The 21,408-nt window shown below is 35.3% G+C and overlaps 1 protein-coding gene across 2 annotated transcripts in view; it reads right to left on the bottom strand.

The window, feature by feature from the left end:
* The window catches only part of VPS13C (vacuolar protein sorting 13 homolog C), a 177,043-nt gene that overhangs the window by 36,032 nt on the left and 119,603 nt on the right, over nucleotides 1–21,408 (bottom strand). For both annotated transcript variants that reach the window (XM_079913053.1, XM_079913054.1), the window contains exons 49-64: nucleotides 20,762–21,009; nucleotides 19,165–19,394; nucleotides 17,573–17,665; nucleotides 14,627–14,992; nucleotides 14,161–14,247; nucleotides 12,705–12,860; nucleotides 12,239–12,503; nucleotides 11,219–11,379; nucleotides 10,092–10,213; nucleotides 9,066–9,360; nucleotides 7,405–7,794; nucleotides 5,790–5,894; nucleotides 4,880–5,044; nucleotides 3,232–3,360; nucleotides 2,811–2,944; nucleotides 982–1,108 (exon numbers count right to left, since the gene is read on the bottom strand). In XM_079913053.1, coding sequence (XP_079769179.1) covers nucleotides 982–1,108; nucleotides 2,811–2,944; nucleotides 3,232–3,360; nucleotides 4,880–5,044; nucleotides 5,790–5,894; nucleotides 7,405–7,794; nucleotides 9,066–9,360; nucleotides 10,092–10,213; nucleotides 11,219–11,379; nucleotides 12,239–12,503; nucleotides 12,705–12,860; nucleotides 14,161–14,247; nucleotides 14,627–14,992; nucleotides 17,573–17,665; nucleotides 19,165–19,394; nucleotides 20,762–21,009 — 3,073 coding nt within the window. The remainder of the gene's footprint in view (nucleotides 1–981; nucleotides 1,109–2,810; nucleotides 2,945–3,231; nucleotides 3,361–4,879; nucleotides 5,045–5,789; nucleotides 5,895–7,404; nucleotides 7,795–9,065; nucleotides 9,361–10,091; nucleotides 10,214–11,218; nucleotides 11,380–12,238; nucleotides 12,504–12,704; nucleotides 12,861–14,160; nucleotides 14,248–14,626; nucleotides 14,993–17,572; nucleotides 17,666–19,164; nucleotides 19,395–20,761; nucleotides 21,010–21,408) is intronic.

Raw genomic sequence — 21,408 nt, 5'->3', positions numbered from 1 at the left:
AAGGAAAATAACACCAGCATAGTACAGGGACCCCTGGTTGAGCTACCATGTCTCTGAGCCAGAGACCTAAGAGTAACAGGGAATTTAAGCTCCTCTCTACCACTTATAAACCTTGAAGGTTTTTCTATTGTAAAAAGTAAAGCATAATAAGCAGGCAATAGAGCTCCATCAAATTGTCATGGCAAAAATCACTCCAAGAATCTCATAACTATCAGTCTGATTTTTCAAAGGTGGGTAAGTCTATCTCTTTTATGGGTATTTCAGAGGGAATATAGGAGAGGATAATTCAGTCACTGTTGGCCAATTACTATTTTAAATAACCAAGAAAGCTTTTCTAACAACTGGCATTATCAGACAATGGAATATGACACTGTATGAACTTTTCAGGATAGAACACATTCCTACAGAAACTAGGTGCTCATGGAAGAGCAATGGCTATATTAGAGGGAGGCTGGCAGATGAATTCTTAAGCCCTTCCCAAAGTCTAAGACTCTAGGAAATAACATATTTAATTAATTTAGCTACCTAAATATTGTTTCAATAAATATTTTATTAAATTTCTTATATGGGATAATTTGCATACTGTCAGACTCCTTTAATTAACAAAACATATGGCTTTGATAGGGAAAACATGCCTAAAAATTCTCACAGCTAACAGTGGTACGCACATGTTCAAGATAAAGTTGTTTTTCACTTACGCTCAAAATTCCTTTCTTTAAAAAAAAGTAAATAAAAAAGTACTTTCCTGGTCTTAGGCAAGCTGAAACAGGCCTATGTTTAAAAACTGTAAATAAAGTATTGGACTGATCTAGGACAAAATATTGGTATGAACTCTTTGCAAAGCCAAAAAGTAACTTATTTTGAAAATACTTTCAATTCATTTTTAGTTCAGTAAAGACAAAGATGACTGCGTGAAGCTAACTTGTCTACTTCCTTTGTTATCAGGTACTTCATACAGCACTCATTCACATCAAATGGTACCTTTAACAGATCATGTTCCCCAGCATTTGCTGCATAACTCCATATAAGTTTTCTGGTACCAGTGGGATCTGCCCAGGCAAAGAGTCGAACTTGTCTTGGCAGCAATACCATTTCTTCCTGTGACCCACTGAAATGCAAGCAACAGAGGGAAGATTAAAACATCCTGGCCTTGAGAAACCTAGACCCGTGGTTTATTGAGGAAAGGACTGGCACAAACATCTTATAAAATTGCCTTTGTTAATAAAACACAACTCTGCCTAAAAATAAGTACCCTAAAATGTCCAATTAACTAACGATTTTGAAGCTTGAGGGAACAGAATACTGCCCTTTCTGAAGTTGCAGTATACTCTGAACTGATTTAGGCAAGATCACACTAATGAAATTCATCAGAGTTCATCTACAGAAAAGGCTGTAAATAGTAAAAATTTTTTTTTAATTAAAAAGAAAATTTATTTGGCTGTGCTGGTCTTAGTTGTAGCATGCAGGATCTTCATTGCCGTGTGTAGGATCTTCATTAGGGCATGTGGAATCTTTAGTTGCGGCATCTGGAATCTTTAGTTGCGGCATGTGGGATCTAGTTCCCTGACCAGGGATCAAACCCGGGACCTCTGCATTGGGAGCACAGAGTCTTAACCACTGGACCACAAGGGAAGTCCCAACAGTAAATTTTTTAGTAGCAGAAGAACTTTACTTGGTGCTCAAATTTAAGATTTTAATCAAATGCAACGCATAAGAAATAAGCTCAGAGGAAAAAAAATTGGGTCCACGTACCACTGCTACTCAAAGCGTGGTCTGTGGACCAGCAGCATTAGTATTACCTGGAGGCTTGCTGGAAAGTGCAAAATTCTGGGCCCCACTTAAAACCTACTAAATCAGAACCTACATTTTAACAAGATTTCTAAGGGATCTTAATATTGATACTTAAGTTTAGAAGTATTGGTCTGGATAATACAAAAGACTTTCCAGAGAACTAAAATAAAAAGTAACCCAATTAGGGTTTAATCCCAATGTATGCTTTTAAATCTCTCATCAGATTCAAGCCATGAGAGTTATGAATACGTTAAATCTGCAAGGCATTATTTTATATATATACATATATAATGTATATTACTATTTTATATATACATATAAAATAATGCCTTGAAGATTTATAATAATAATTCTTTGCAAATATATATTACATATTTTAAGGATTTAAAGCTATCTGTTATATCATTATTTACTGGCATTACCCAAGCCAAATGATAGCACAGACAAGAACAACAAAATTCCTATCAGCCTGTACTATAATACATTCAACACCACTACTTAATCTTCTACTTTAATCTTTCTTTAATCTTCTGCCCTCTTATTTAATCTTCTACTATTCCTACCAAAAAACTAGATACAAATTTACAGGGAGAGATTCACTGAGCATCACCAGACTACAAAAGAATGATAATACTTAAACTGGTTCACAATTCCTTATGTGCAATTCTGAAGTTTAAAAAGCTCCAAAACTCCAAATATTTTTCTCTAAGTTTGGTGTCAAACGTCATGTGGCAGCAAAACTTGATCTGAACTGATGTGAAACTGTTAACGGTTTCATTTATCCCACTTACTGTGAAGGTTCACAACTTTTGCTACAGGAATACTAATGTGTTTGGTTATAGAGTACTGTCTCAAAACCTGCTATGGGTATTAGCAATAAACATCATGTATCCCTATTACCTTTCTAAAATCTGAAAATATGTAGAATGTGAAACACACCTAGCTCCAAGTATTTCCTAGAAGGGACTATGGACCAGTAAAAGCAAATCAGATTTTCCAAGAACCCTTTTTTTTCATACCTCTGTTTATATGTGAGGATGTTCCATGGTGTGTGGTTTACTATTAGGGCAGGTGCGGATCCCTCATGGTAATCAGAAAAGCTTATGACAGTTGAATGTGGAGCGGTATCTACATCCACCAAGATACCCCCATTCTATTGTAGAAAAAAAAAAGAGTATGTTTGAGGTATTGGTTTAAACTGCACATGGTACATTTAGAGTTTCAATCACTTATACAGATATTACAAAGTTGGTTTTCCTAAGTTCTTACTGAAAAGCACACTGGCTCTGATCTCTTACAAATATATGTACTGCATTATATATTGATATTTTAGTATACCTTCAATTAATTATCAGTATATTTTATAGCATGTCTTAATAAAATGTTTTAAAGCAAACTTTAAAAATCAAAGACATTTTATTTTAAAACAGGAAAACTTACCAGATCTTCTAAGCTCAATAAAGTGCCATTATCCTGTTGGTTATAAAAGAATGGCTTGGAGGATCCTTCATAGCCCACCACTCTCACACAAAGTTTGCCTGAAAATTTTTCAGGCCAAAATGGAAGGTACTGAAAATATAAAAGTTAATATCAGTCTTAAAACAATACTACAGTATAAATAAAACAGTGGCTAATAAAGTTTCCAATTCTAATTCAGATCATGATCCAATTATTACTAAGTTTCTTAAAATAGCCCCTCTCCATCTAACATTAAGATTACTGACAATATAATGATTATTTATGAAGCCAAAGAAACTCCATCAGAAGAATTGTTATATTAGTCTTTTCATACTTACAGAATAATTACAATGTGAGAAACTGAAGTGCTATTAAGAACATCTCAAGTATCTTGAATATTTAAAAATTATAATCTTAATAACATTTGCTTTTATGTATAACCCATTTTAATTCCTTAATCACCATGAATTCTTTCACAGAGTATCTTATCCTAGATAAACCAGAAGACAACTGAAGGCAGAGGACCTTGCTGGAAGTCCTGACACTATCCTCCAGGCTGTCTGATCTTAATCAAATCATGCACCTTTTTGAGCCTGTTTCCTTATCTGTAAAACTGAGATCTTAGTTCCTAAAAAGAAAGTTCCCCCTGTTGTAGAATACTGGGTAAATTCTATTTCTAAAAAAAAATACTACTGCTATCAAACTCACATCAAAGATAAAAAGATAAGGAGCATTTATTTGCTACCAAGTCTATGGAGATCATTCCAAGTGCCTTGGAAAGGCCATGCCTCTTAGAGGTCTGTGTTTGTAGTGTAATTGGAATCCTTCTCTTAACCTTTTGCTAAATATTTTTTTAATAATTTTAGAATTCTTTTGAGATGTACAGAACAGTCCTATCCTTAAGTCAGGTGGCTTGGTTGAAAATTCGGGCAAATTCAAGCAACTAACACTTGTCTTTGCATCTGTCCTCTCCCCACTCTTTCCTTATTCTCTTCACCTTTCTTCTTGTTGAGTCTGCAAAAGTTTAGTTCAAATGCCAGCTCTTCTATGAAACTTTTCCTTTTGATCTAGACCACAATGATCTCAACCTCCAATAACTTTACTGACCTAAAAAAGTAAGATTCAATTTCTTTCTCTGTAAAGCAAGGTGGTTGAATTTTTGGAATTTTTCAAGGAAACTTCCAGCTCATCTATTCAGAGATCCTATAACCACCTATAACTTACCATATACTATCTTCTTCTCCATGTATTAATTTATATGAGTCTTAAGCCCTCCAACAAGATTAGATGCTTCTTGAATACAAAGACGTTACCTTGCTATTGACACAATACATAGTACTTTATGTACATTTTACAGTACATACCCATGTTTATACATATAGGAAGAACTAGAGAATGAGTGTTAACAGTCTAGACTGAGCTAGTGGTAAATATTATCCACAATTTTTTTCTTCTTTTTTAACATATGCTTATAGTATGAAATAAAAGTCTTTCAAAGCTGGCTGTCATATTTTAACCCACAAATATGGTAGCAAAGTGAGTATGACAAAGAGATATACATAATTCTTATTTATATGTCTATATTTATTTGTACATTTTAGGAGCCAGTTGTATTAAAGGAAAATATTACCTCTGAAGAAGCAATATAGTTCCATTTATTAGTTGGCATTGAGCCATCAGGTGCAATTTCACCAACTTCTAGTTCTAGTGATGACTTGTTCACAATAGTATAAAAGGGAGTCAAAGTAACTATTCGTGTAAGATTAAAACTGCTCATTTTGATGCTAACACCAACCTGTAAAAAGCAAACAAGCTTATCATTTCCCAATACTTTACATAGCTTGAAATACACACACACACACACACACACACACACACACACCCTATTCACATACAGGCTTCTTAAAATATTTTAAAATAAGATTTCTTAACTAAAGTAACTGCTAAGAGCCATATTCCATGACTGATTATCTTCTCACTAAGAAAAAAAATTTTGGTTCCTTAGTTTGGCTCCATCAGAAACAAATTGAAGAAATATCACTCAGGAATTTAACTAACGATGACTTATAATAACAAACTTAATTTTAAAAACTCCTTTACTTTTTAACATTCCAAAATAAATTGTTTTAAAATTAGTGTACAGGCTCAATTTTTGCTGCTTTATTAACTCTGCTATCAATAAAATAAAATAAAAATTTCAAAGTGGTAATAAAACAACTCAACTTGTATCAGATTATTCAAATTTTCGCAGTCAAACTTAAGATTTAAGAAACATTTGGCAGGGAGTGGTATGGAATGCAGATTCCAGTATATTCTGAATATTTACCAAGTTGCTTACTTGTATGGATTCAACTCACTGCCTTAAACTTTGACAAATTTAGGTTTTGCTTTGATACTAGTGGCCCTAGAAATTAGTAGAGAGATATAACAGTCCTCCACGTAATACTCTGAATTCACATTTCTGTACCCCTTAGGATCCAGCTCATTTACTGATGAAAATGTGAATGAAATCAAAAGTAAATAAGCCAGCAAAATCTTACCAGGTATTCCATATTGTTGGCAGGACACTTCACACATCCATAATTTCCCACTGTATCCAATGAAAAACCACTGGACCATGAACTAGTTGAAATTTTTAACTGTACCTACACCAGAGAACACAATCATATAAGAAATCTAAAACACTATATTAATTTTATTTGATGGAATGCTGCTAGACCACTAGAAATTTATTTAGTAACATGAGACAGAAAAATATAACCAAAGGCATGCTGCAAATGGGTAACAGAACCACAGAAACTCTAGGGGACAATGTAATATTTAAAAGCAGAGCTCTGACCTTCCCATTCACCTATGCAATGAGTACAGTGAATTTAAAGATGTATACCAATGCGACCTTCTGTTATTTGAAAAGGAATTATAATGTAAAATGATATTTTCCAGTGTTAGACTTTTGATACAGAGCTAACGAATTCTTAAAGTTTTAGCACACAGAGAATTTATGCTTTTAACATTATTCAGCAAACAATAAAGGAAAAATGTTGTGATAAGCAGAATGGAAGACACAATTCCTGTCTTCAATGAGCTTCCAACTAAACAAAGAGATAGGAAATACATACTAATAATTATGATGCGAGACTCAATGTGATAACAACTATATAAAAGGGATAATATGCGATCAAGGTGAGAGGGTAAAAAGTTTACTCCTGGCTATGGGATTCAGATAAAGTTGTACAGAAGAGATCTAATTCTGCTCCTGTATTAACCTCCACCTACCCAATAGATTATAAAATACCTGAGTACAACCAGAGGTCAGACACATAAACAGGTACAATATCAAGTATTAATCAAAACAATAAGACAGGGGTTCTCAAAGTGTGGTCCCTGGACCAGCACCATCAGCAACACCTGGCAATCTGTGGAAAGTGCAAATTCTCAGACCCTACTCAGACCTACTGAATCAAACTATGGGGGTCTGACCCAGCAAATTGTTTTCAAAGCCCTCCAGGTGATTCTAACGCACACTGAGATTTGAGAAGCACTTCTCTAAGAGAACATGGATGGAATATCTAGCCCCACTTTAGATGGTCAGAAAATCCTTCACACATGTCAGCCTGGAGCAGACTGCCAAAGGATGAACAGCGGATAACCAGAAAACATGAGGCAGACAGGCAAAGCACAGGGCAAGAGGCATTCTAGGCAGAGACTGCAGCCATACAAAGGCATAGGTAAACTATACCAAGATGTGACTCTGAAAAGGAAAGAAGGGACCAGAGCATAAAGGATCAGGCCTTATGCATTAGGTTTCTCTCACGAAGGCCTGCTTTAGTGCTTCACACATAGGAGGGTTCAGTTAAAATAAACCAAATTCAACTGTTCTATCTTTTGAAATGCCATTGCATCACTGGTAACCTACATAAAATCAAGGTTTCTACTTGACACTATGTCAAAAACAGAAGTAATTCTAGGGGCACCAGAGAAAAAGGTAACTCAGCCTTGGGACACTATTGTCGTTAGTCCCTAATATGCCACTTAACCGTGTATTCCTTAAAAGTCCTCTTGGACCTAATTCATACCTGTGACACTGAGCAAAGAGGTAAGCATGGCATTAGATAAACAATAAACAGGTAATTTGTTTTATCAACAAAAACACACCTTATTTTTACTAAAAATGTTCTTCTTCTTGAAAGAGAATAAAATAATATCCCTAAAATCAGCTGGATGTTTCACATGAATTTCTTCTGAACGATACTGGAGAACTCGAGAAGTCTTGTTGATTAGCCAATAGGGACTAAAGATGGATAGCTCCATCTGGCTGCCAATTCGCTTGACATGTATTGACAGGTCAACTGTCATCGCTTCTGTGGAGTCAGAAGAAAAATACACAAGAAAGAATTCGGGAAGTGTATCACATATACGGAAATGTCCGTTCCAGTTTTTGCCCTGATATTTCACCAGAACTAATTCCATTATTTCTCCACTGATTCTCGAATGTAGAACATTGGCAGCACTGCCTTCTGCTAGCTCATGAGTTTCTGCTGTTCCCTAAAAACAAACAAACAAAAACTAAATTTGCTTACCAATTTTTTAAAAACCTCTGCAATAACGTCCATATTTTATACAAATACTAAGTAACCTACCAGATTCACATTAACTGACAAGTCTTCAAGGTACCATCTTTACATATTATGAATATCCAACAATTACTAATGATTAAAAATAAAACACTATATCATAGCCAAAGTCAGAAACTGTCTTTTGGTCATCAGCAGGCCAATGGTTATAAATTTTGAGAAAAAGACCTGTGCCAAGAATCAAAGGCTGGATTCCAGAACACTGGCTGTTTTCCATTAACAGCTATGTCATTAAATGAGCCACTTAATTGCCTGGACTTCAGCTTCATGCTTTATTCACATACTACACCTAATGGTTCTCATACAAATAGAATAAGAAAAGTGATATCAAGCTATGCTGACAAGCTATCTAAGGTGGAACTACTTTAAAAATGAGTAATAGCAACATAATAAATTTGGCTTCCTTACTGAAAACATCTCTTGTCTAAACACTACTTAGTTCATCTAATTAATTTTATTCTCCACAACTCAGGGATGGCTCATTGTCAGAAAAAGAAAATAAATTTAGGTTCCAAATACTTTCCAGATTTTTGTATTTTGATATGTTGTGGCATGTACAAATTTAAAAATATTTATCATACTTCATTACTAGAAAATGTTCCCCAATATTTTTTAAGACAGTAATTATTTTTCAGTTCAACAGAAACTTGAACCAAATAATCATCACTTTAAAACAAAAAACTTTAAAACTAACTTCATAATAAATTAAGATGAAGTATTTTCTCACTGGCATTTTCCCATACTTTAGCTAAGAGAATTATACTCAGATAATAAAGAGACTATTATAATTATTAATTTAGAGCAGATGCAGCAGAGTTCAGTGGTGGAGAACAAGGAACCAAATTGCTTAGGTTCAAATTCCAGCTCTACTATTCATTAGCTGTGGGATCCTGGACCTGTCACTTAACCCCTCTGTGACTCAGTTTCCTCATCTGTAAAATGGGTCTAATAACAGTACCTTCTTCAGGAAGTTATTGTAAGGACTAAATATGTTAATACATGTAAAATACATGACATAGTGGCTGGCACAAAGTAGGTGTTATACCAGTTTTTGCTATTATTAAAGCACTACAAGTAGATGAATGTAAAACACTGACCTCAACTAAAAATACCATTAAAAAAAAACAAACTAGAATTCACTCCATGTAATAATAAAAGTCAAACAAAATGCAAGAGGCATACCTCAAGTAAATATCTTAGAGAATATGGGAGAAAATTCCGCAAAGTGACAGTAGGGTAAAGATGAATGATGTAAGCTGGATCCCAGTCTTCCCTGTGTGTACATATATAGGTTAATTCATCAGGCACAGCAATTGTATTGACTATAAGAGGTAAGAAGTTGACTTCTGTTGACGGACACTGCAGCATGCATCTGACTTCCCTGCTCCGATGAAGTTCTTCCTTCCAGGAAATATATGTGGTGGATTCTTTGTACTGATTCTCTAAAATACCAGCTGGCTGAATGAACAACTGACATCTACAGAAGAAGAAAACAGAGTGGGAAAAACGTTTTTATTGAGAAGGTAAGAAAAAGAATCTCATTAATTCTTTTTGATAACTCTACAAGATAAGTACTATTATTCCTATTTTTACAGATGAGAAAAACAAGGCTAAGAAAGTTTAAGAAACTTGCCCAAAGTCACACAGCTGACTCATGGAGGCACCTTCTGGGAAAAAATACTCTGTAAAAAATGACAACTTAAAAAAAAAAGTCATTTCAAATACAAAGGCAATCTGATAAAAATAAGTCTCAGAGGGCTTCTCTGGTGGCGCAGTGGTTGAGAGTCCGTCTGCCACGGGTTCGTGCCCTGGTCTGGGAGGATCCCACATGCCTCGGAGCAGCTGGGCCCGTGAGCCATGGCCACTGGGCCTGCGCGTCCAGAGCCTGTGCTCTGCAGCGGAAGAGGCCGCAGCAGTGAGAGGCTCGCGTACAGCAAAAAAAAAAGAAAGAAAGAAAGAAAAAAAAAAGCCTCAGAAAATTCTAAAACATCAAGTATACAACAGGAAATTTCATCTGGTAAATTCAACAATATAAATGTATTTCTCTATATGTCTCAAAACTGGCTTTTACAGATCTTTAGATAATAAGAATTATTATTATGTAGAATATAGATATTTTACTCTTTTCTAGAATAAAGATTCTAATTCACAGAATTAAAAATATATACTATGAACCTTTTATATCAACATATTCAAGGAAGTATCTACCTATATGAATCTAAAGGAACATGGAACTCCTCTTCAGGTCTGGCTACTCCAATGCGCTCCAATAACTTCACATTCTTAACATATTTATAGATGATGAAAGCAATAGAGAAATGGTTTTTAATCTGTTGGACAAAAAAACATACAAGTTGTTTAAAAAGATGTAGACGTTCAAAAGAAAAATGTGAGCCACACACAATCACTTTTGGAACTAAAAAATTTCAAGCCCAATATTGGAAGATATTTTTATGGTAACTGAAAAGTTTTAAGATATTTAAGGAGCTATATATATGAAACTTGATGGTTAAACAGAAATAAAAAATTATTAGGATATTCACATGTTCATATATTACAGACTGAATTTTTTAGTGTGTATTATTATCTTTCAAATACGTATTAATCTTTGAGGATTTCAGTCATAATATTTTCCTCATTACAATCTTTTCTCAATGCACCATACAACTAAACAGAAAAGGATAGTAAAGGAAACATGAGGTAAATAAATACAGTACAATCCTTCCTTAACTACAGTGTAATATAGGTTGGAGCTAATAGTAAACTGAGAGACAATGACCAAAATTGGAAATCCTTTCATTTTTATCTGATGTTATAGGTAGGAAGAAATATTCTTCTGCTGACCATATGCTGAAATCTGTAATAATGCAGAGAAAAAGAAAAATCGATAAAGCCTTAAAGGTGGAAAAAAATATTTATACAGATTAATATGCTAAAATTTTTTTCTGGGGAGACCATTTCAATATTCCTTCATACATACTTGAAAAATACAATACAAAGAGAATGGAATGTTATCCTATTTGACAACCAGCTATTACTGCAATATTCCTCAGTTCTGAATCTTTAAAGGAATAGACAAAAAGTTTCATTAAAATCATAAGTAACCCAGGAGACAACAAAAATGGGCTTTAAATTAACAACAGCATTTCATGAGACATTTAAAATGAAGAATATTACAAAAGTAAGTTGGACAGGAAATACCCAGTTCAAACTATTATTTATTTCTGAACAATCAGTACTGACCTAATGAAGTTTTATTATATTTCTATATTCAGCCAAATGATTTAATATTTCTTGATATACTTAAAGGAACACAATTCACTTTAATGCATTACCTGCAGAGGAGAACGAAGGGTAATTACTTTGTTCCCTTCAGTTGCATCAATTTGTACCACAAGTGAGTCAAAATGACTGGCATTGGGATTCCATACATTATACAATCGCCGTCCAGGTCTGGCAACAGGGACTTTTGTAACTTCTGTATATCCATGAGGTGCTAAGTCAGAGCATAAGTGAGAAACATTCCAAATACTAATTTACCTAAATTTTTATAAGACAGATCAGGAGCAGCACCTCAGAATAATGACAAGAGTATTCTTCCTCATGACTAGAAATGCAGACTACACAAAATTCTTTTCTAAGACACAGGAGCTAACAAAGAAAGGAAACTAGTTATTATAAAATTTTTTTGACCCCAAACAACTTCTCTTGGGGTTTTAAATGTATTAAAACAAAAAAAATCCAACTTGTTCCTTATTTTCTCAACTATATAACAATAAAAATCGCTTTTTTTTTTGAAATGGTGATAACTACTGTCAACATTTTAAGACTTCTGAATATAGTTATTTTCTCTTCTCACTGAACTCCAGTCCTTTTGAAGCATACTACATACTGTAGTATTTAATATTTAAGCACATAGAAATAATCTAGGGCTTCCCTGGTGGCGCAGTGGTTGGGAGTCCATCTGCCGATGCAGGGGACACGGGTTCGTGCCCTGGTCCAGGAAGATCCCACATGCCGTGGAGCGGCTGGGCCCGTGAGCCATGGCCGCTGAGACTGTGCATCCGGAGCCTGTGCTCCGCAACCGGAGAGGCCACAACAGTGAGAGGCCCACGTACAGAAAAAAAAAAAAAAAGAAATAATCTAGTTTTCTAAGGTAATTCTTAAATTAATCAAGTTTAATTTTCTCAAGTTTAGAGGAAGAAAACAAAAGTTTATCAACTATTTGTTTCAAGCCTTTAAAAATGTTGTCTCTCAAGGTTATCTACAGCAAGTATTTTTCCATATTTTATCAAAAATAAGCTGACACCAGTAATTACAAAGATACCCTTAAAAATAGCATAAATATAGCATACCAAAGGTCAGAGAGAAGAGGGAGCTCTCCTGACGGCTCAGTGTAGATAGCTTCCCTTGACATGAAAGTTCCATGCTGGCATATTCCAATTCCAATTTCTGACCGGCATCAATATCACACACATCACTTTTCTCAAGGGAGCCCATCACTCTGAGATTATGATTGAGCTGCACCTTAATGGGAACACCTACAGAATTTGTTACTGTAAAAGGTGCCCTGTCTTTTAAAGAGTAGTCAAAAGTAGAAGCAGTGCCCTCTGAAAAACCCTGAAAAGGAACACAACAGCACAATAAAATTTTTGAAAAATTCAAATTTTTTTTCAGAAACTAAATTTCAACTACACATTTTTTAGAAACGAATGTTGATGACAAACAAAAATAATGCATACGTTTCAATTTAAAATTCCATTTGAAATAGTCCAAGCAAGAACCAAACTATGAAACAGTCCAAGCAAGAACCAAACATACTTTTGCTAAATTGTTGAAAACATTAAGACAGCTTTTGGATATTGTTATATTCATTGTATCTCCTGAAGAAATATCAACTTCTGTTTCTGGCTCAGGAAGTAGAATAAAATAATCTCCTGGCATCAAACTTTTATCCTGGACTGGATTCTTCTTTACCTACGAGGATAAATACATAGCAAATTTATTAGCCAATGAATAATAAAATTAAAATACTCTCGATAGAGTCAACGTTAAATTCTCCTAACCTTGTCACTTTGTATTACGGCTCCTCAAGTCTCATTTTCAAAAATATTCACTGCTTCACCCTGACTTAGCACAAATCAGCATTCTTTCTTTCAGTGTGTAGTCCACGCATAGGGAAATGTTTAGAATTGTGCCATGGAAGGACTCCAAGTGAGTTACAATATTTGTCTTTTGTGCATTCACCAGAGAAAGCTATTTACCCAGTGTCACCTAATTGGTCATTTTACTTTGATGAGCACTCTAAGAGGACCCTGAAGTCTAAACTGATCCTTATTGGAAGTAACATCTGGAATTCCTTCTACTTTTTACCAGTAACACCTATAAATAAGCAATATGATAAGCTTTCAACCAGCCATCAGATTCCATCATAGTTTTCATTCTAAAGGCATTTCAAAAGTCTTGTAAAACATTCTTTGTTAGCCTGCCTACTCCAAAGAGAGGTAGGTCAGAAATATTACTTCTACTTTACTGAGAGGAAATTAGGACACAGGTTAAGTGACAGCTCATCTTTAAAATAAGAATCTGCTAAGTCAATTTCAATGCCTCACACTTGAGTCAAGTTGCCCCAGAGAAGTGTGCTGTGATAATTTGTGAAGGGTATAAAACTTGTGTTCCTGTTAATCTAGGAAGATGTGTTTCAGTATGTAGGACTCTGCAGTGTTCTCAGGAAGTACCATGAAGAGATGACACAAAGAATTCATGAACCAGAATAGCAGTTCTTGGATTTTTTGGTCTCTTAAAATGATTGAGGATCCCAAAAAGCTTCACTTATGTGGGTTATTATCTATCAGTATGTACTCTATGCGAAACTAAAACTGAGAAAATTTAAAATATTCACTTAAAACCAACAGTTACACGTTAACATAAATAATATTTTAATGAAAAATAACCATTAAAAATACATAGTGAGAAGACGAGTATTTACAAATCTCTTTAGTGCAAGCCTTAAGAGAAGACAGGTGGACTCATTTCTAATTTTGTATTCAATCTGCTGCAAAATTGCATAGTCTCTGGAAAATTCCACTGTATGCCCATGAGAGAATGAGAATGAAAATGATATATAATGTCTGAATATTATTATGAAAAGAATTTTGATCCCATGATCCTCTAAAAGGGCCTCAAGGATCCTGGACTACATCTTGAGAATCTCTGAACTAAAATATATATATAAATGAATATACACAATGATATTATTTTATTATGATTTCCTTACAGCAAGCCTTAAATTCCATGGTCTCTTCCCCTCCACTCTCTCAATCAGTGGCTCCCATACAGCATGGGTCTCATTGTAATAATGAACCTGGAAAGGCACAGAATTATGAGAGTCTTTAAACATTAACTACATATTTCTATAACCAGTAGGAAAAAATATTAAGTAATGTTATATGCCAATAGCCATTTTAACAACATACCTAAGGACACAAAGGATATTTATAAAGAGGGTGCATTTTATTTTACTCTTACTTTGCTCCATAAACCAATTATTTAGCAAAAGAACCCTTAAAAAGTAATGACCAAATAAATAATACTATACATGAATAAATTAAATGTTAGAATGTATTATCTATTCATATATATACTTGCTATGGTCATGCACACAAAAAAGCTCAGTTTAATTCCTCCATTGTACTTTTAAGGAAGCTGCCTCTAAAGGTGGGTAATAATTCATGTGGTCATACCTCTAGTGTCATGTCAGCAGAAGCAGCCATTAGGGAAGTCCAATTTTTAATGCTTCCTGAAAACTTAGACTCCGCCAATAATAGAGGTACAGTTCGATGGCCGAGACCACATTCTAAGGTAACTTGAACTGACTGGACAACAACAGCACAATTTTCCTCTATCAGTGGAGTTTCAATGTCTCTGAAATTTTCTGTTATTTCTGTGGCCATGTCAACACCAAGAAACCAAGAGTTAAAATCACTAATAGATTTGACACCCCAAAGATGTTCCGTTTCCTTAGATATATCTTTGGATTCATCTTCTTTTGTCTTTGGAGACAGAGCAGCCATTATTGTCATCACAGTATTAAGAATTATGGGTGAAATCTTCAAAAAAGAAAGGAGAAGAAGATTTAGAATAAATTATTTCCCAGATGAGAAGAATTAATATATAACACACAAAATTTAAAGTAACTAATTAAAATTTTATATATATTAAATTAATAACTGAGGAAAACAAAAGAGAACACACAAAATCATGTGCCAAGTCAACTAACCTCAAAACAGTGATTTCTGCCCAGGTTATTCTGGAATTAAGTGACTAATGTGCATGTCAATTGTCGAAACCTACAGTTAAATCAGTTAATTCAGAGTGAAACAGTGTCATGCGAACAGAAAAATGTAGAAGTGTAACTGAATTTTTCATTTTTCAACCAGCTGCATTAACTAAACCAAAGTATGTGATCCTCATCAAGATATACACACATGGTTTTCATTTGTCTTACTGACATAGGAAACTTGAGAATCACCATGGACCCCCTTTCACCCTAAGATCTGAAAATTCCACCTCCTATTATCTTTGGAGAGTATCTTTGCTCACCTCTTCATTCCAATCACTGTGCCTTAGTTCTTAGCAACGATGATGTCTTCCATGTCCTGTCAGCACCATCTTGGGCCACCCACCACATGGTTTTTCTAAAACCCAAATCTGAGCATGTCATTCCTATGTTTAAAATCTTCAACAATTCCCCATAACTTTCAGGGTAAGATTAAAACTCTCTTTAGCGTAGGACACGAACTTCTTTGTGACCTGATGCCTAATCAGCTAAGCTACCCATGGTTTCCCAAAGTTTCAGCAATACTGGGTTAAAGAAATTAAGTGGATTCCTCTACTGTTCACTTCTCACAACCCTTACTTGTTTAATATGCTAAGGAGATATGATTACATCACCAAAAGAAGGTGATGTATCTGTCAAATGAATCCTTCTCTTCGTTGCCTTATTAATGTCACCTATAATTACTGTTCTCAGTCCTATGGCTCCACCACACCGTTCTCCCCATCCACATGGGATCACCCCTCCAAGTCCTTAAAGAATTTTTCAAGCCTTTGCCTTTATGCACATTGTTGGTTCTGTCTAGGTAACCCTTTCCCTCTCTCTCCATCTAACCGCCCTCAGATGTTCAAAGCTCAGTTCAAGTAGCCCCACTTCCAGACAGCTTCCCCCGATATCCTAGTCTGAGCTGGAGGCTCCTGCCTGCACCCCCAAGAGCACCTCATGCATGCCTCTAGCACTGAAAGCTGAAAGTAATCACTCATTTACTTCTTTCTCTCACATATATCACTAAGTTTTTTGAATGTAGGGACCAGGTACCCTCAGTACCTTGTACAGGACATTCTTCATAAACAGTAAAGCCTCAAAAAACGTGTGCTCAATAAATAAGTAGAGTGATATACAAAGAAAGACATGGAAAAACAATTCCTCAGCACCTTAACCCAGTGTCGCAGACAAAATGCATGCAAATCCAAGTTTTCTCCCCATTTTGCATTTTAAGTCTGTAGAACACCATCTAAGACAAACCAGTAATTTAAAATATTGAGAGAAAAGTGCTTTGGAGAGCAATTGCTTTTTCAATACTACCAATGTAAGAGATAAAAAAAATTCTAATAATTTATTTCTGGCATACATCTGTCATTATAAATATTTTATAAGAGAAATAAAACATTTAATCACATAATTAAATTCAACCAAACTACACCTCAAATAAAAGCTTAAAAATAACATTGCAAATAAAATAAGAGCAACCTCATTTTTCCATCCTTCCTTTCCTTCTCTTCCCACTTCATCTCTGCTCTCCCCACCCAAACTCAATCTCCAACACACACACAAATATACTAGATAAAAACTATGCTGATCATTTAAAAGTGCAGTTCACCCTGAGCAACATGGATTTGAACTGCGGGGGTTCACTTATATGTGGATTTTTTTTCACTAGTAAACACTATGGTACTACACAAGCCACAGCTGTTTGAATCCACAGATGTAGAACCTCAGACATGGAGGAATGCAGATTCTGAGGAACCGCCTATACCGAGGTCTGACTATAAAGTTAAAGCACTGCTAATCCCCGCGTTGCTCAAGACTCACCTGCACTCTTTCAAAGAAAACAGAAACAAACATTTGCATTAAAGAAAAGTGTATTTTAATATTAGAGGTTTTTATTGATTACTAAATATGTGACTAGCATAATGCTCTAGATGTGAGAGTCATCAAAAGATAAGAAAAATAAAAATTGATTGTGGGACTTCCCTGGTGGCACAGTGATTAAGAACCCGCCTGCCAATGCAAGGGACACGGGTTCGAGCCCTGGTCCAGGAAGATCCCACATGCTGCAGAGCAACTAAGCCCATGTGCCACAACTGCTGAGCCGGTGCTCTAGAGCCCCTGAGCCACTACTGAGCCCATGTGCCACAACTACTGAAGCCCGCACGCCTAGAGCCCATGCTCTGCAACAAGAGAAGCCACTGCAATGAGAAGCCCGCACATCGCAACGAAGAGTAGCCCCCACTCGCTGCAACAAGAGAAAGCCCGTGTGCAGCAACGAAGACCCAACGCAGCCAAAAATAAATTAATTAATTAATTTTAAAAAAGGATTGATCTTCACCCAAATAATATGATAGGCACTAACCTTAATTATAAATTCTTCAACTTCAATATTTATATCTTCTTTTCCTGAAGCCCATGTACATTTTTTCATAAATAGAGAACAGGGCTGTAAGATCTAGAAACAAATTAATGAAATTTACTTATGAACATGTCTTACTTAATTTGAGATCTTTAACTATAGTCTACAACTAAAAGCAAAAAGGCAAATTAAATTAGCTGAGAATCTCTTGTGAGGGCTCCTCCAAACTATAACAAGTCTATGGCCACTGGAAAGGACTTTAAGCGGTTCTGATGAATTCCTTTATGCCAAATTCTTAAGTAGTAATGCACATTTACTATTAGAAGTTTAAAATGTTTCCTTTTGCTAAAATGTCTTTTACATGATGCCCTATGTAAAATACTCTTTTAAGATATCTACAAAAATGAGCTAAGGACTATGGTAAGGTCTTACATTTGCAAAGAGGTAAATGAGGAAATGGAAATGGTATTTCATTATAATTTTTATGGTCACTAAATCACTTGAAAATGTTATTCTAAACAAATAGTTCTGTTAACTCCTTTTAAAAAAAGACTATAGTAAGGTAGGTAAATGAACAGCTTCCAGATGATTAACAACAGGTCAGTCTTGAATTTCCTGTAAGGTCCTTATTAGAAAAGATTTCAAATCTTCAAACTTGACGATTTATTAAAACCATGACGGCTATGTTATTAAATATCATTAAAGAAACAAATAAAATGCACCTGAACTGAATGGGGGAACTAGTATGCATAACTTTCATTTTTAAAAAAGTAGGATGAGCTTTAAATAGAATGATTAATATAAGCTTTCCGTGACATGTCAAAAGAAGATGATCCTGGGACTTCCCCTGTGGCGCAGTGGATAGGACTCTGCACTCCCAACGCAGGGGGCCCCCGGTCAGGGAACTAGATCCCACATGCATGCCACAACTAAGACCCAGTGCAACCAAAAAAAAAAATAGAAGATGATCCTGCTAAAAAGAATGTTTCATGATACAGTATAGATTAAGCTTAGCACTGCACTTCTTTATTCAAGTCACTTTGTCCATGAATTTTTTTAAATTTAAAATAACACTGCAAATGAGTCACATTATATAATGATGCTCTTTAACATAAAATTATCAATTTAACATTAAAAAACATTTGGTACAGTAATAAATTTAATTAACTAAAACCATATTTTTCAACTATAATATGAAAGCACAACTGAAGTTAATTTGTAATAAAGCAAAACATAATCTCTTTTGGGCACATGACTAATGAATTTTTTTGGTTCATTCATCCACTCACTCATTGGATATACTGTGGTGAACAAAAGCAACAGCTGAAAAGGAATGTTGATTTGTACTAAAATTCAAACACTGTTCAGCAAAAGACAGTATAATGAAAATGAGTCTGGAGACAGCCTACAGTTCTGTCACTACAGACATGGCTAAATCATTTAACATCTTTGGAATTCAACATCCTTATTTGTAAAATCTCAAGCTGGAGTAAATACTCTCTGAAGTCCTACAGAGCTCTCACATTCTGGGATTCTATGAATCAACCACATCTGCCATCCTTCAATCCAAGTTTAGAATATAAGGTAATTCTTACTGTGGTAATGTTTTCTCCTCTCTTTTCTCTGAGAAAAGGGCAAGCAAGCACTTTAAGATCTCTCACAGAAGCTTTCATTATCTGTTCGAGTTTGGATGTCGATAGACAGAGGTTACACCGGAATGAGGCTGTCAGAGCGGGAGCATCAGCCTTTGCCAGGCTGGCAACAAACACCACTTCTGGATCTGTGATCTTGGCGTTTAAAGTCATATTTGGTCTTACAGAGTCATCTGAAGAAACAAAAATAGGAACCATAAAAGTTCTAGTAAAGTAAATCTTGTCACTTGGGTACATGTTATCTGTAAGTTGCTAAGTTGCTTGTAATATCCTGCTATTATAGATATGGTGAAAGTAACAATATTAATAACTGATCGGTAAAGACAAACGATAAATGATTATTAACAAATGCTGATTATGTGGGATAATGCAATCTTGATCCCTGTTGTTAAGAAGATCATTCTCACTTTGACCTAGCAAAAATCATCTTGTTTTGAAGTTCTTTTTGTCAGAATTAACGCATATATGTGATGCATGTGTGTATACGTCTGAGTGTCCTATGTTATGCTGCAGGAGCAAGGAAGGGAAAACAGGCGAGGGGAGTATCAGGAAGAGGACAGGAGACCCTGATAAGTACACAGGCCATTATTACTTGTCTGCCTTGATTTCACCCTTAAGTCTACAGTTAGTGTCATACAATCTATAATATAAATACATTACATGCATATATGAATACAGAGATATCACATGATTACTGTTTAAGAAAGGTAAATGGAAAAATAAAATTCTGACCTTGCCAGTAAACGGCAGTTTTTCAATCTTCCTGAGTTGCACATTAGAGAGAAAAATGCCTGACCTTAGACAATCACAATTTAACAGAGAAAATCACTGATCTACTTGGCAATGCTAGAATAAATGGTTTATGGGTCAGGGAGTGGCACCAGCATACACGGAGACCAGACCTGCGCAAACCCTCTGCTAACTTTAAGGAATCTAAGGTGATGTCCAGGGGTGTCATGTTGGGTCCTCCAATACTCCCACCCTCTGCTTTCAGCTGTTTAATTGCTCTTCAATATGATTTAATTCTTCCAAATATTTTCTTTGAATAAAAGATTCCCTTTTTATAAAACAGGCTGTACTTCTGGATGGGTAAAGAAATGTTAATGGCAGAGTTGGAACCAGAGCAGAGGTTTCCTGGTGCCTGATCCGATACATATTTTTACTCCACCTCTCCCTTAAAAAAATCTATGCTTGGGCTTCCCTGGTGGCGCAGTGGTTGAGAGTCCGCCTGCCGATGCAGGGGACACGGGTTCATGCCCCGGTCTGGGAAGATCCCACATGCTGCGGAGCGGCTGGGCCCGTGAGCCATGGCCGCTGAGCCTGCACGTCCGCCAACGGGAGAGGCCACAACAGTGAGAGGCCCGCATACCGCAAAAAAAAAAAAAAAAAAAAAAAAAAAAAATCTATGCTTACTAAGGTTTTTCTGCTGAATACATTTAAATTTGAAAGAGTAATTTTACATTCTTAAGTTCTCCAGTTCTCTTTTTTCCAGTTTGTAATTTTGGTAAAATATACAAGGTGACAGATAAATTCTGCTAACCTTTCTCCATCTTGATTTTTGCTAAGGCAGTCTGTCGCAGTGGAATCTGTGATTCTTTAGCCATATTTTCTGGACTCTGAGGTACAGCTTTGATAAAGAAATCTGCCACAGTCATCAGAAATTCCACACTGGCACAAACATACAGCTTGTCAAGAACAGCATCAATATGACTTCCATTCTTGTCTTGTGTGTAACTTATGTCAATCATAGAACTGTTGTTATCTTGGCCATTCTTCTTATCAATCATTCTGAAAAAATATATACATTCATTATTTTATTTCTGCTAAAAGAATTAAACAGATTAAAAATTTCCTATACATTTTAATAATTTTTCTTTCACCTTTCAGTTTCCAATCTGTGAATAGAAAACAGATCAGTGTTAACTCGAGTCTAATTAGCTAATCAGCAACCAAGACACGGTCTCCTAATCTCCACAGCAAGGTTCATGATAATAAGTAATTATAGAATATTTTATAATTATAATGCAATACTAGAAAAACAATGACTGCTGAAAGGAAGTTTGGCAATTAACAAAACACATTAATGTGGTCCCACAAAATTTAGAAGACAACCTCTTTATATTATTTTACAAAATAAAACCTCCCTGAAAGAATTTGTCTCCAAAGATCATCCTATACAACTGACTC

Source organism: Stenella coeruleoalba (assembly GCF_951394435.1).
Source record: "Stenella coeruleoalba genome assembly, chromosome: 2".
In the NCBI taxonomy this organism is placed as follows: Eukaryota; Metazoa; Chordata; class Mammalia; order Artiodactyla; family Delphinidae; genus Stenella; species Stenella coeruleoalba.
The sequence above is the reverse complement of the archived record's forward strand: the minus strand, read 5'-3'. Positions and strand labels throughout refer to the sequence as shown.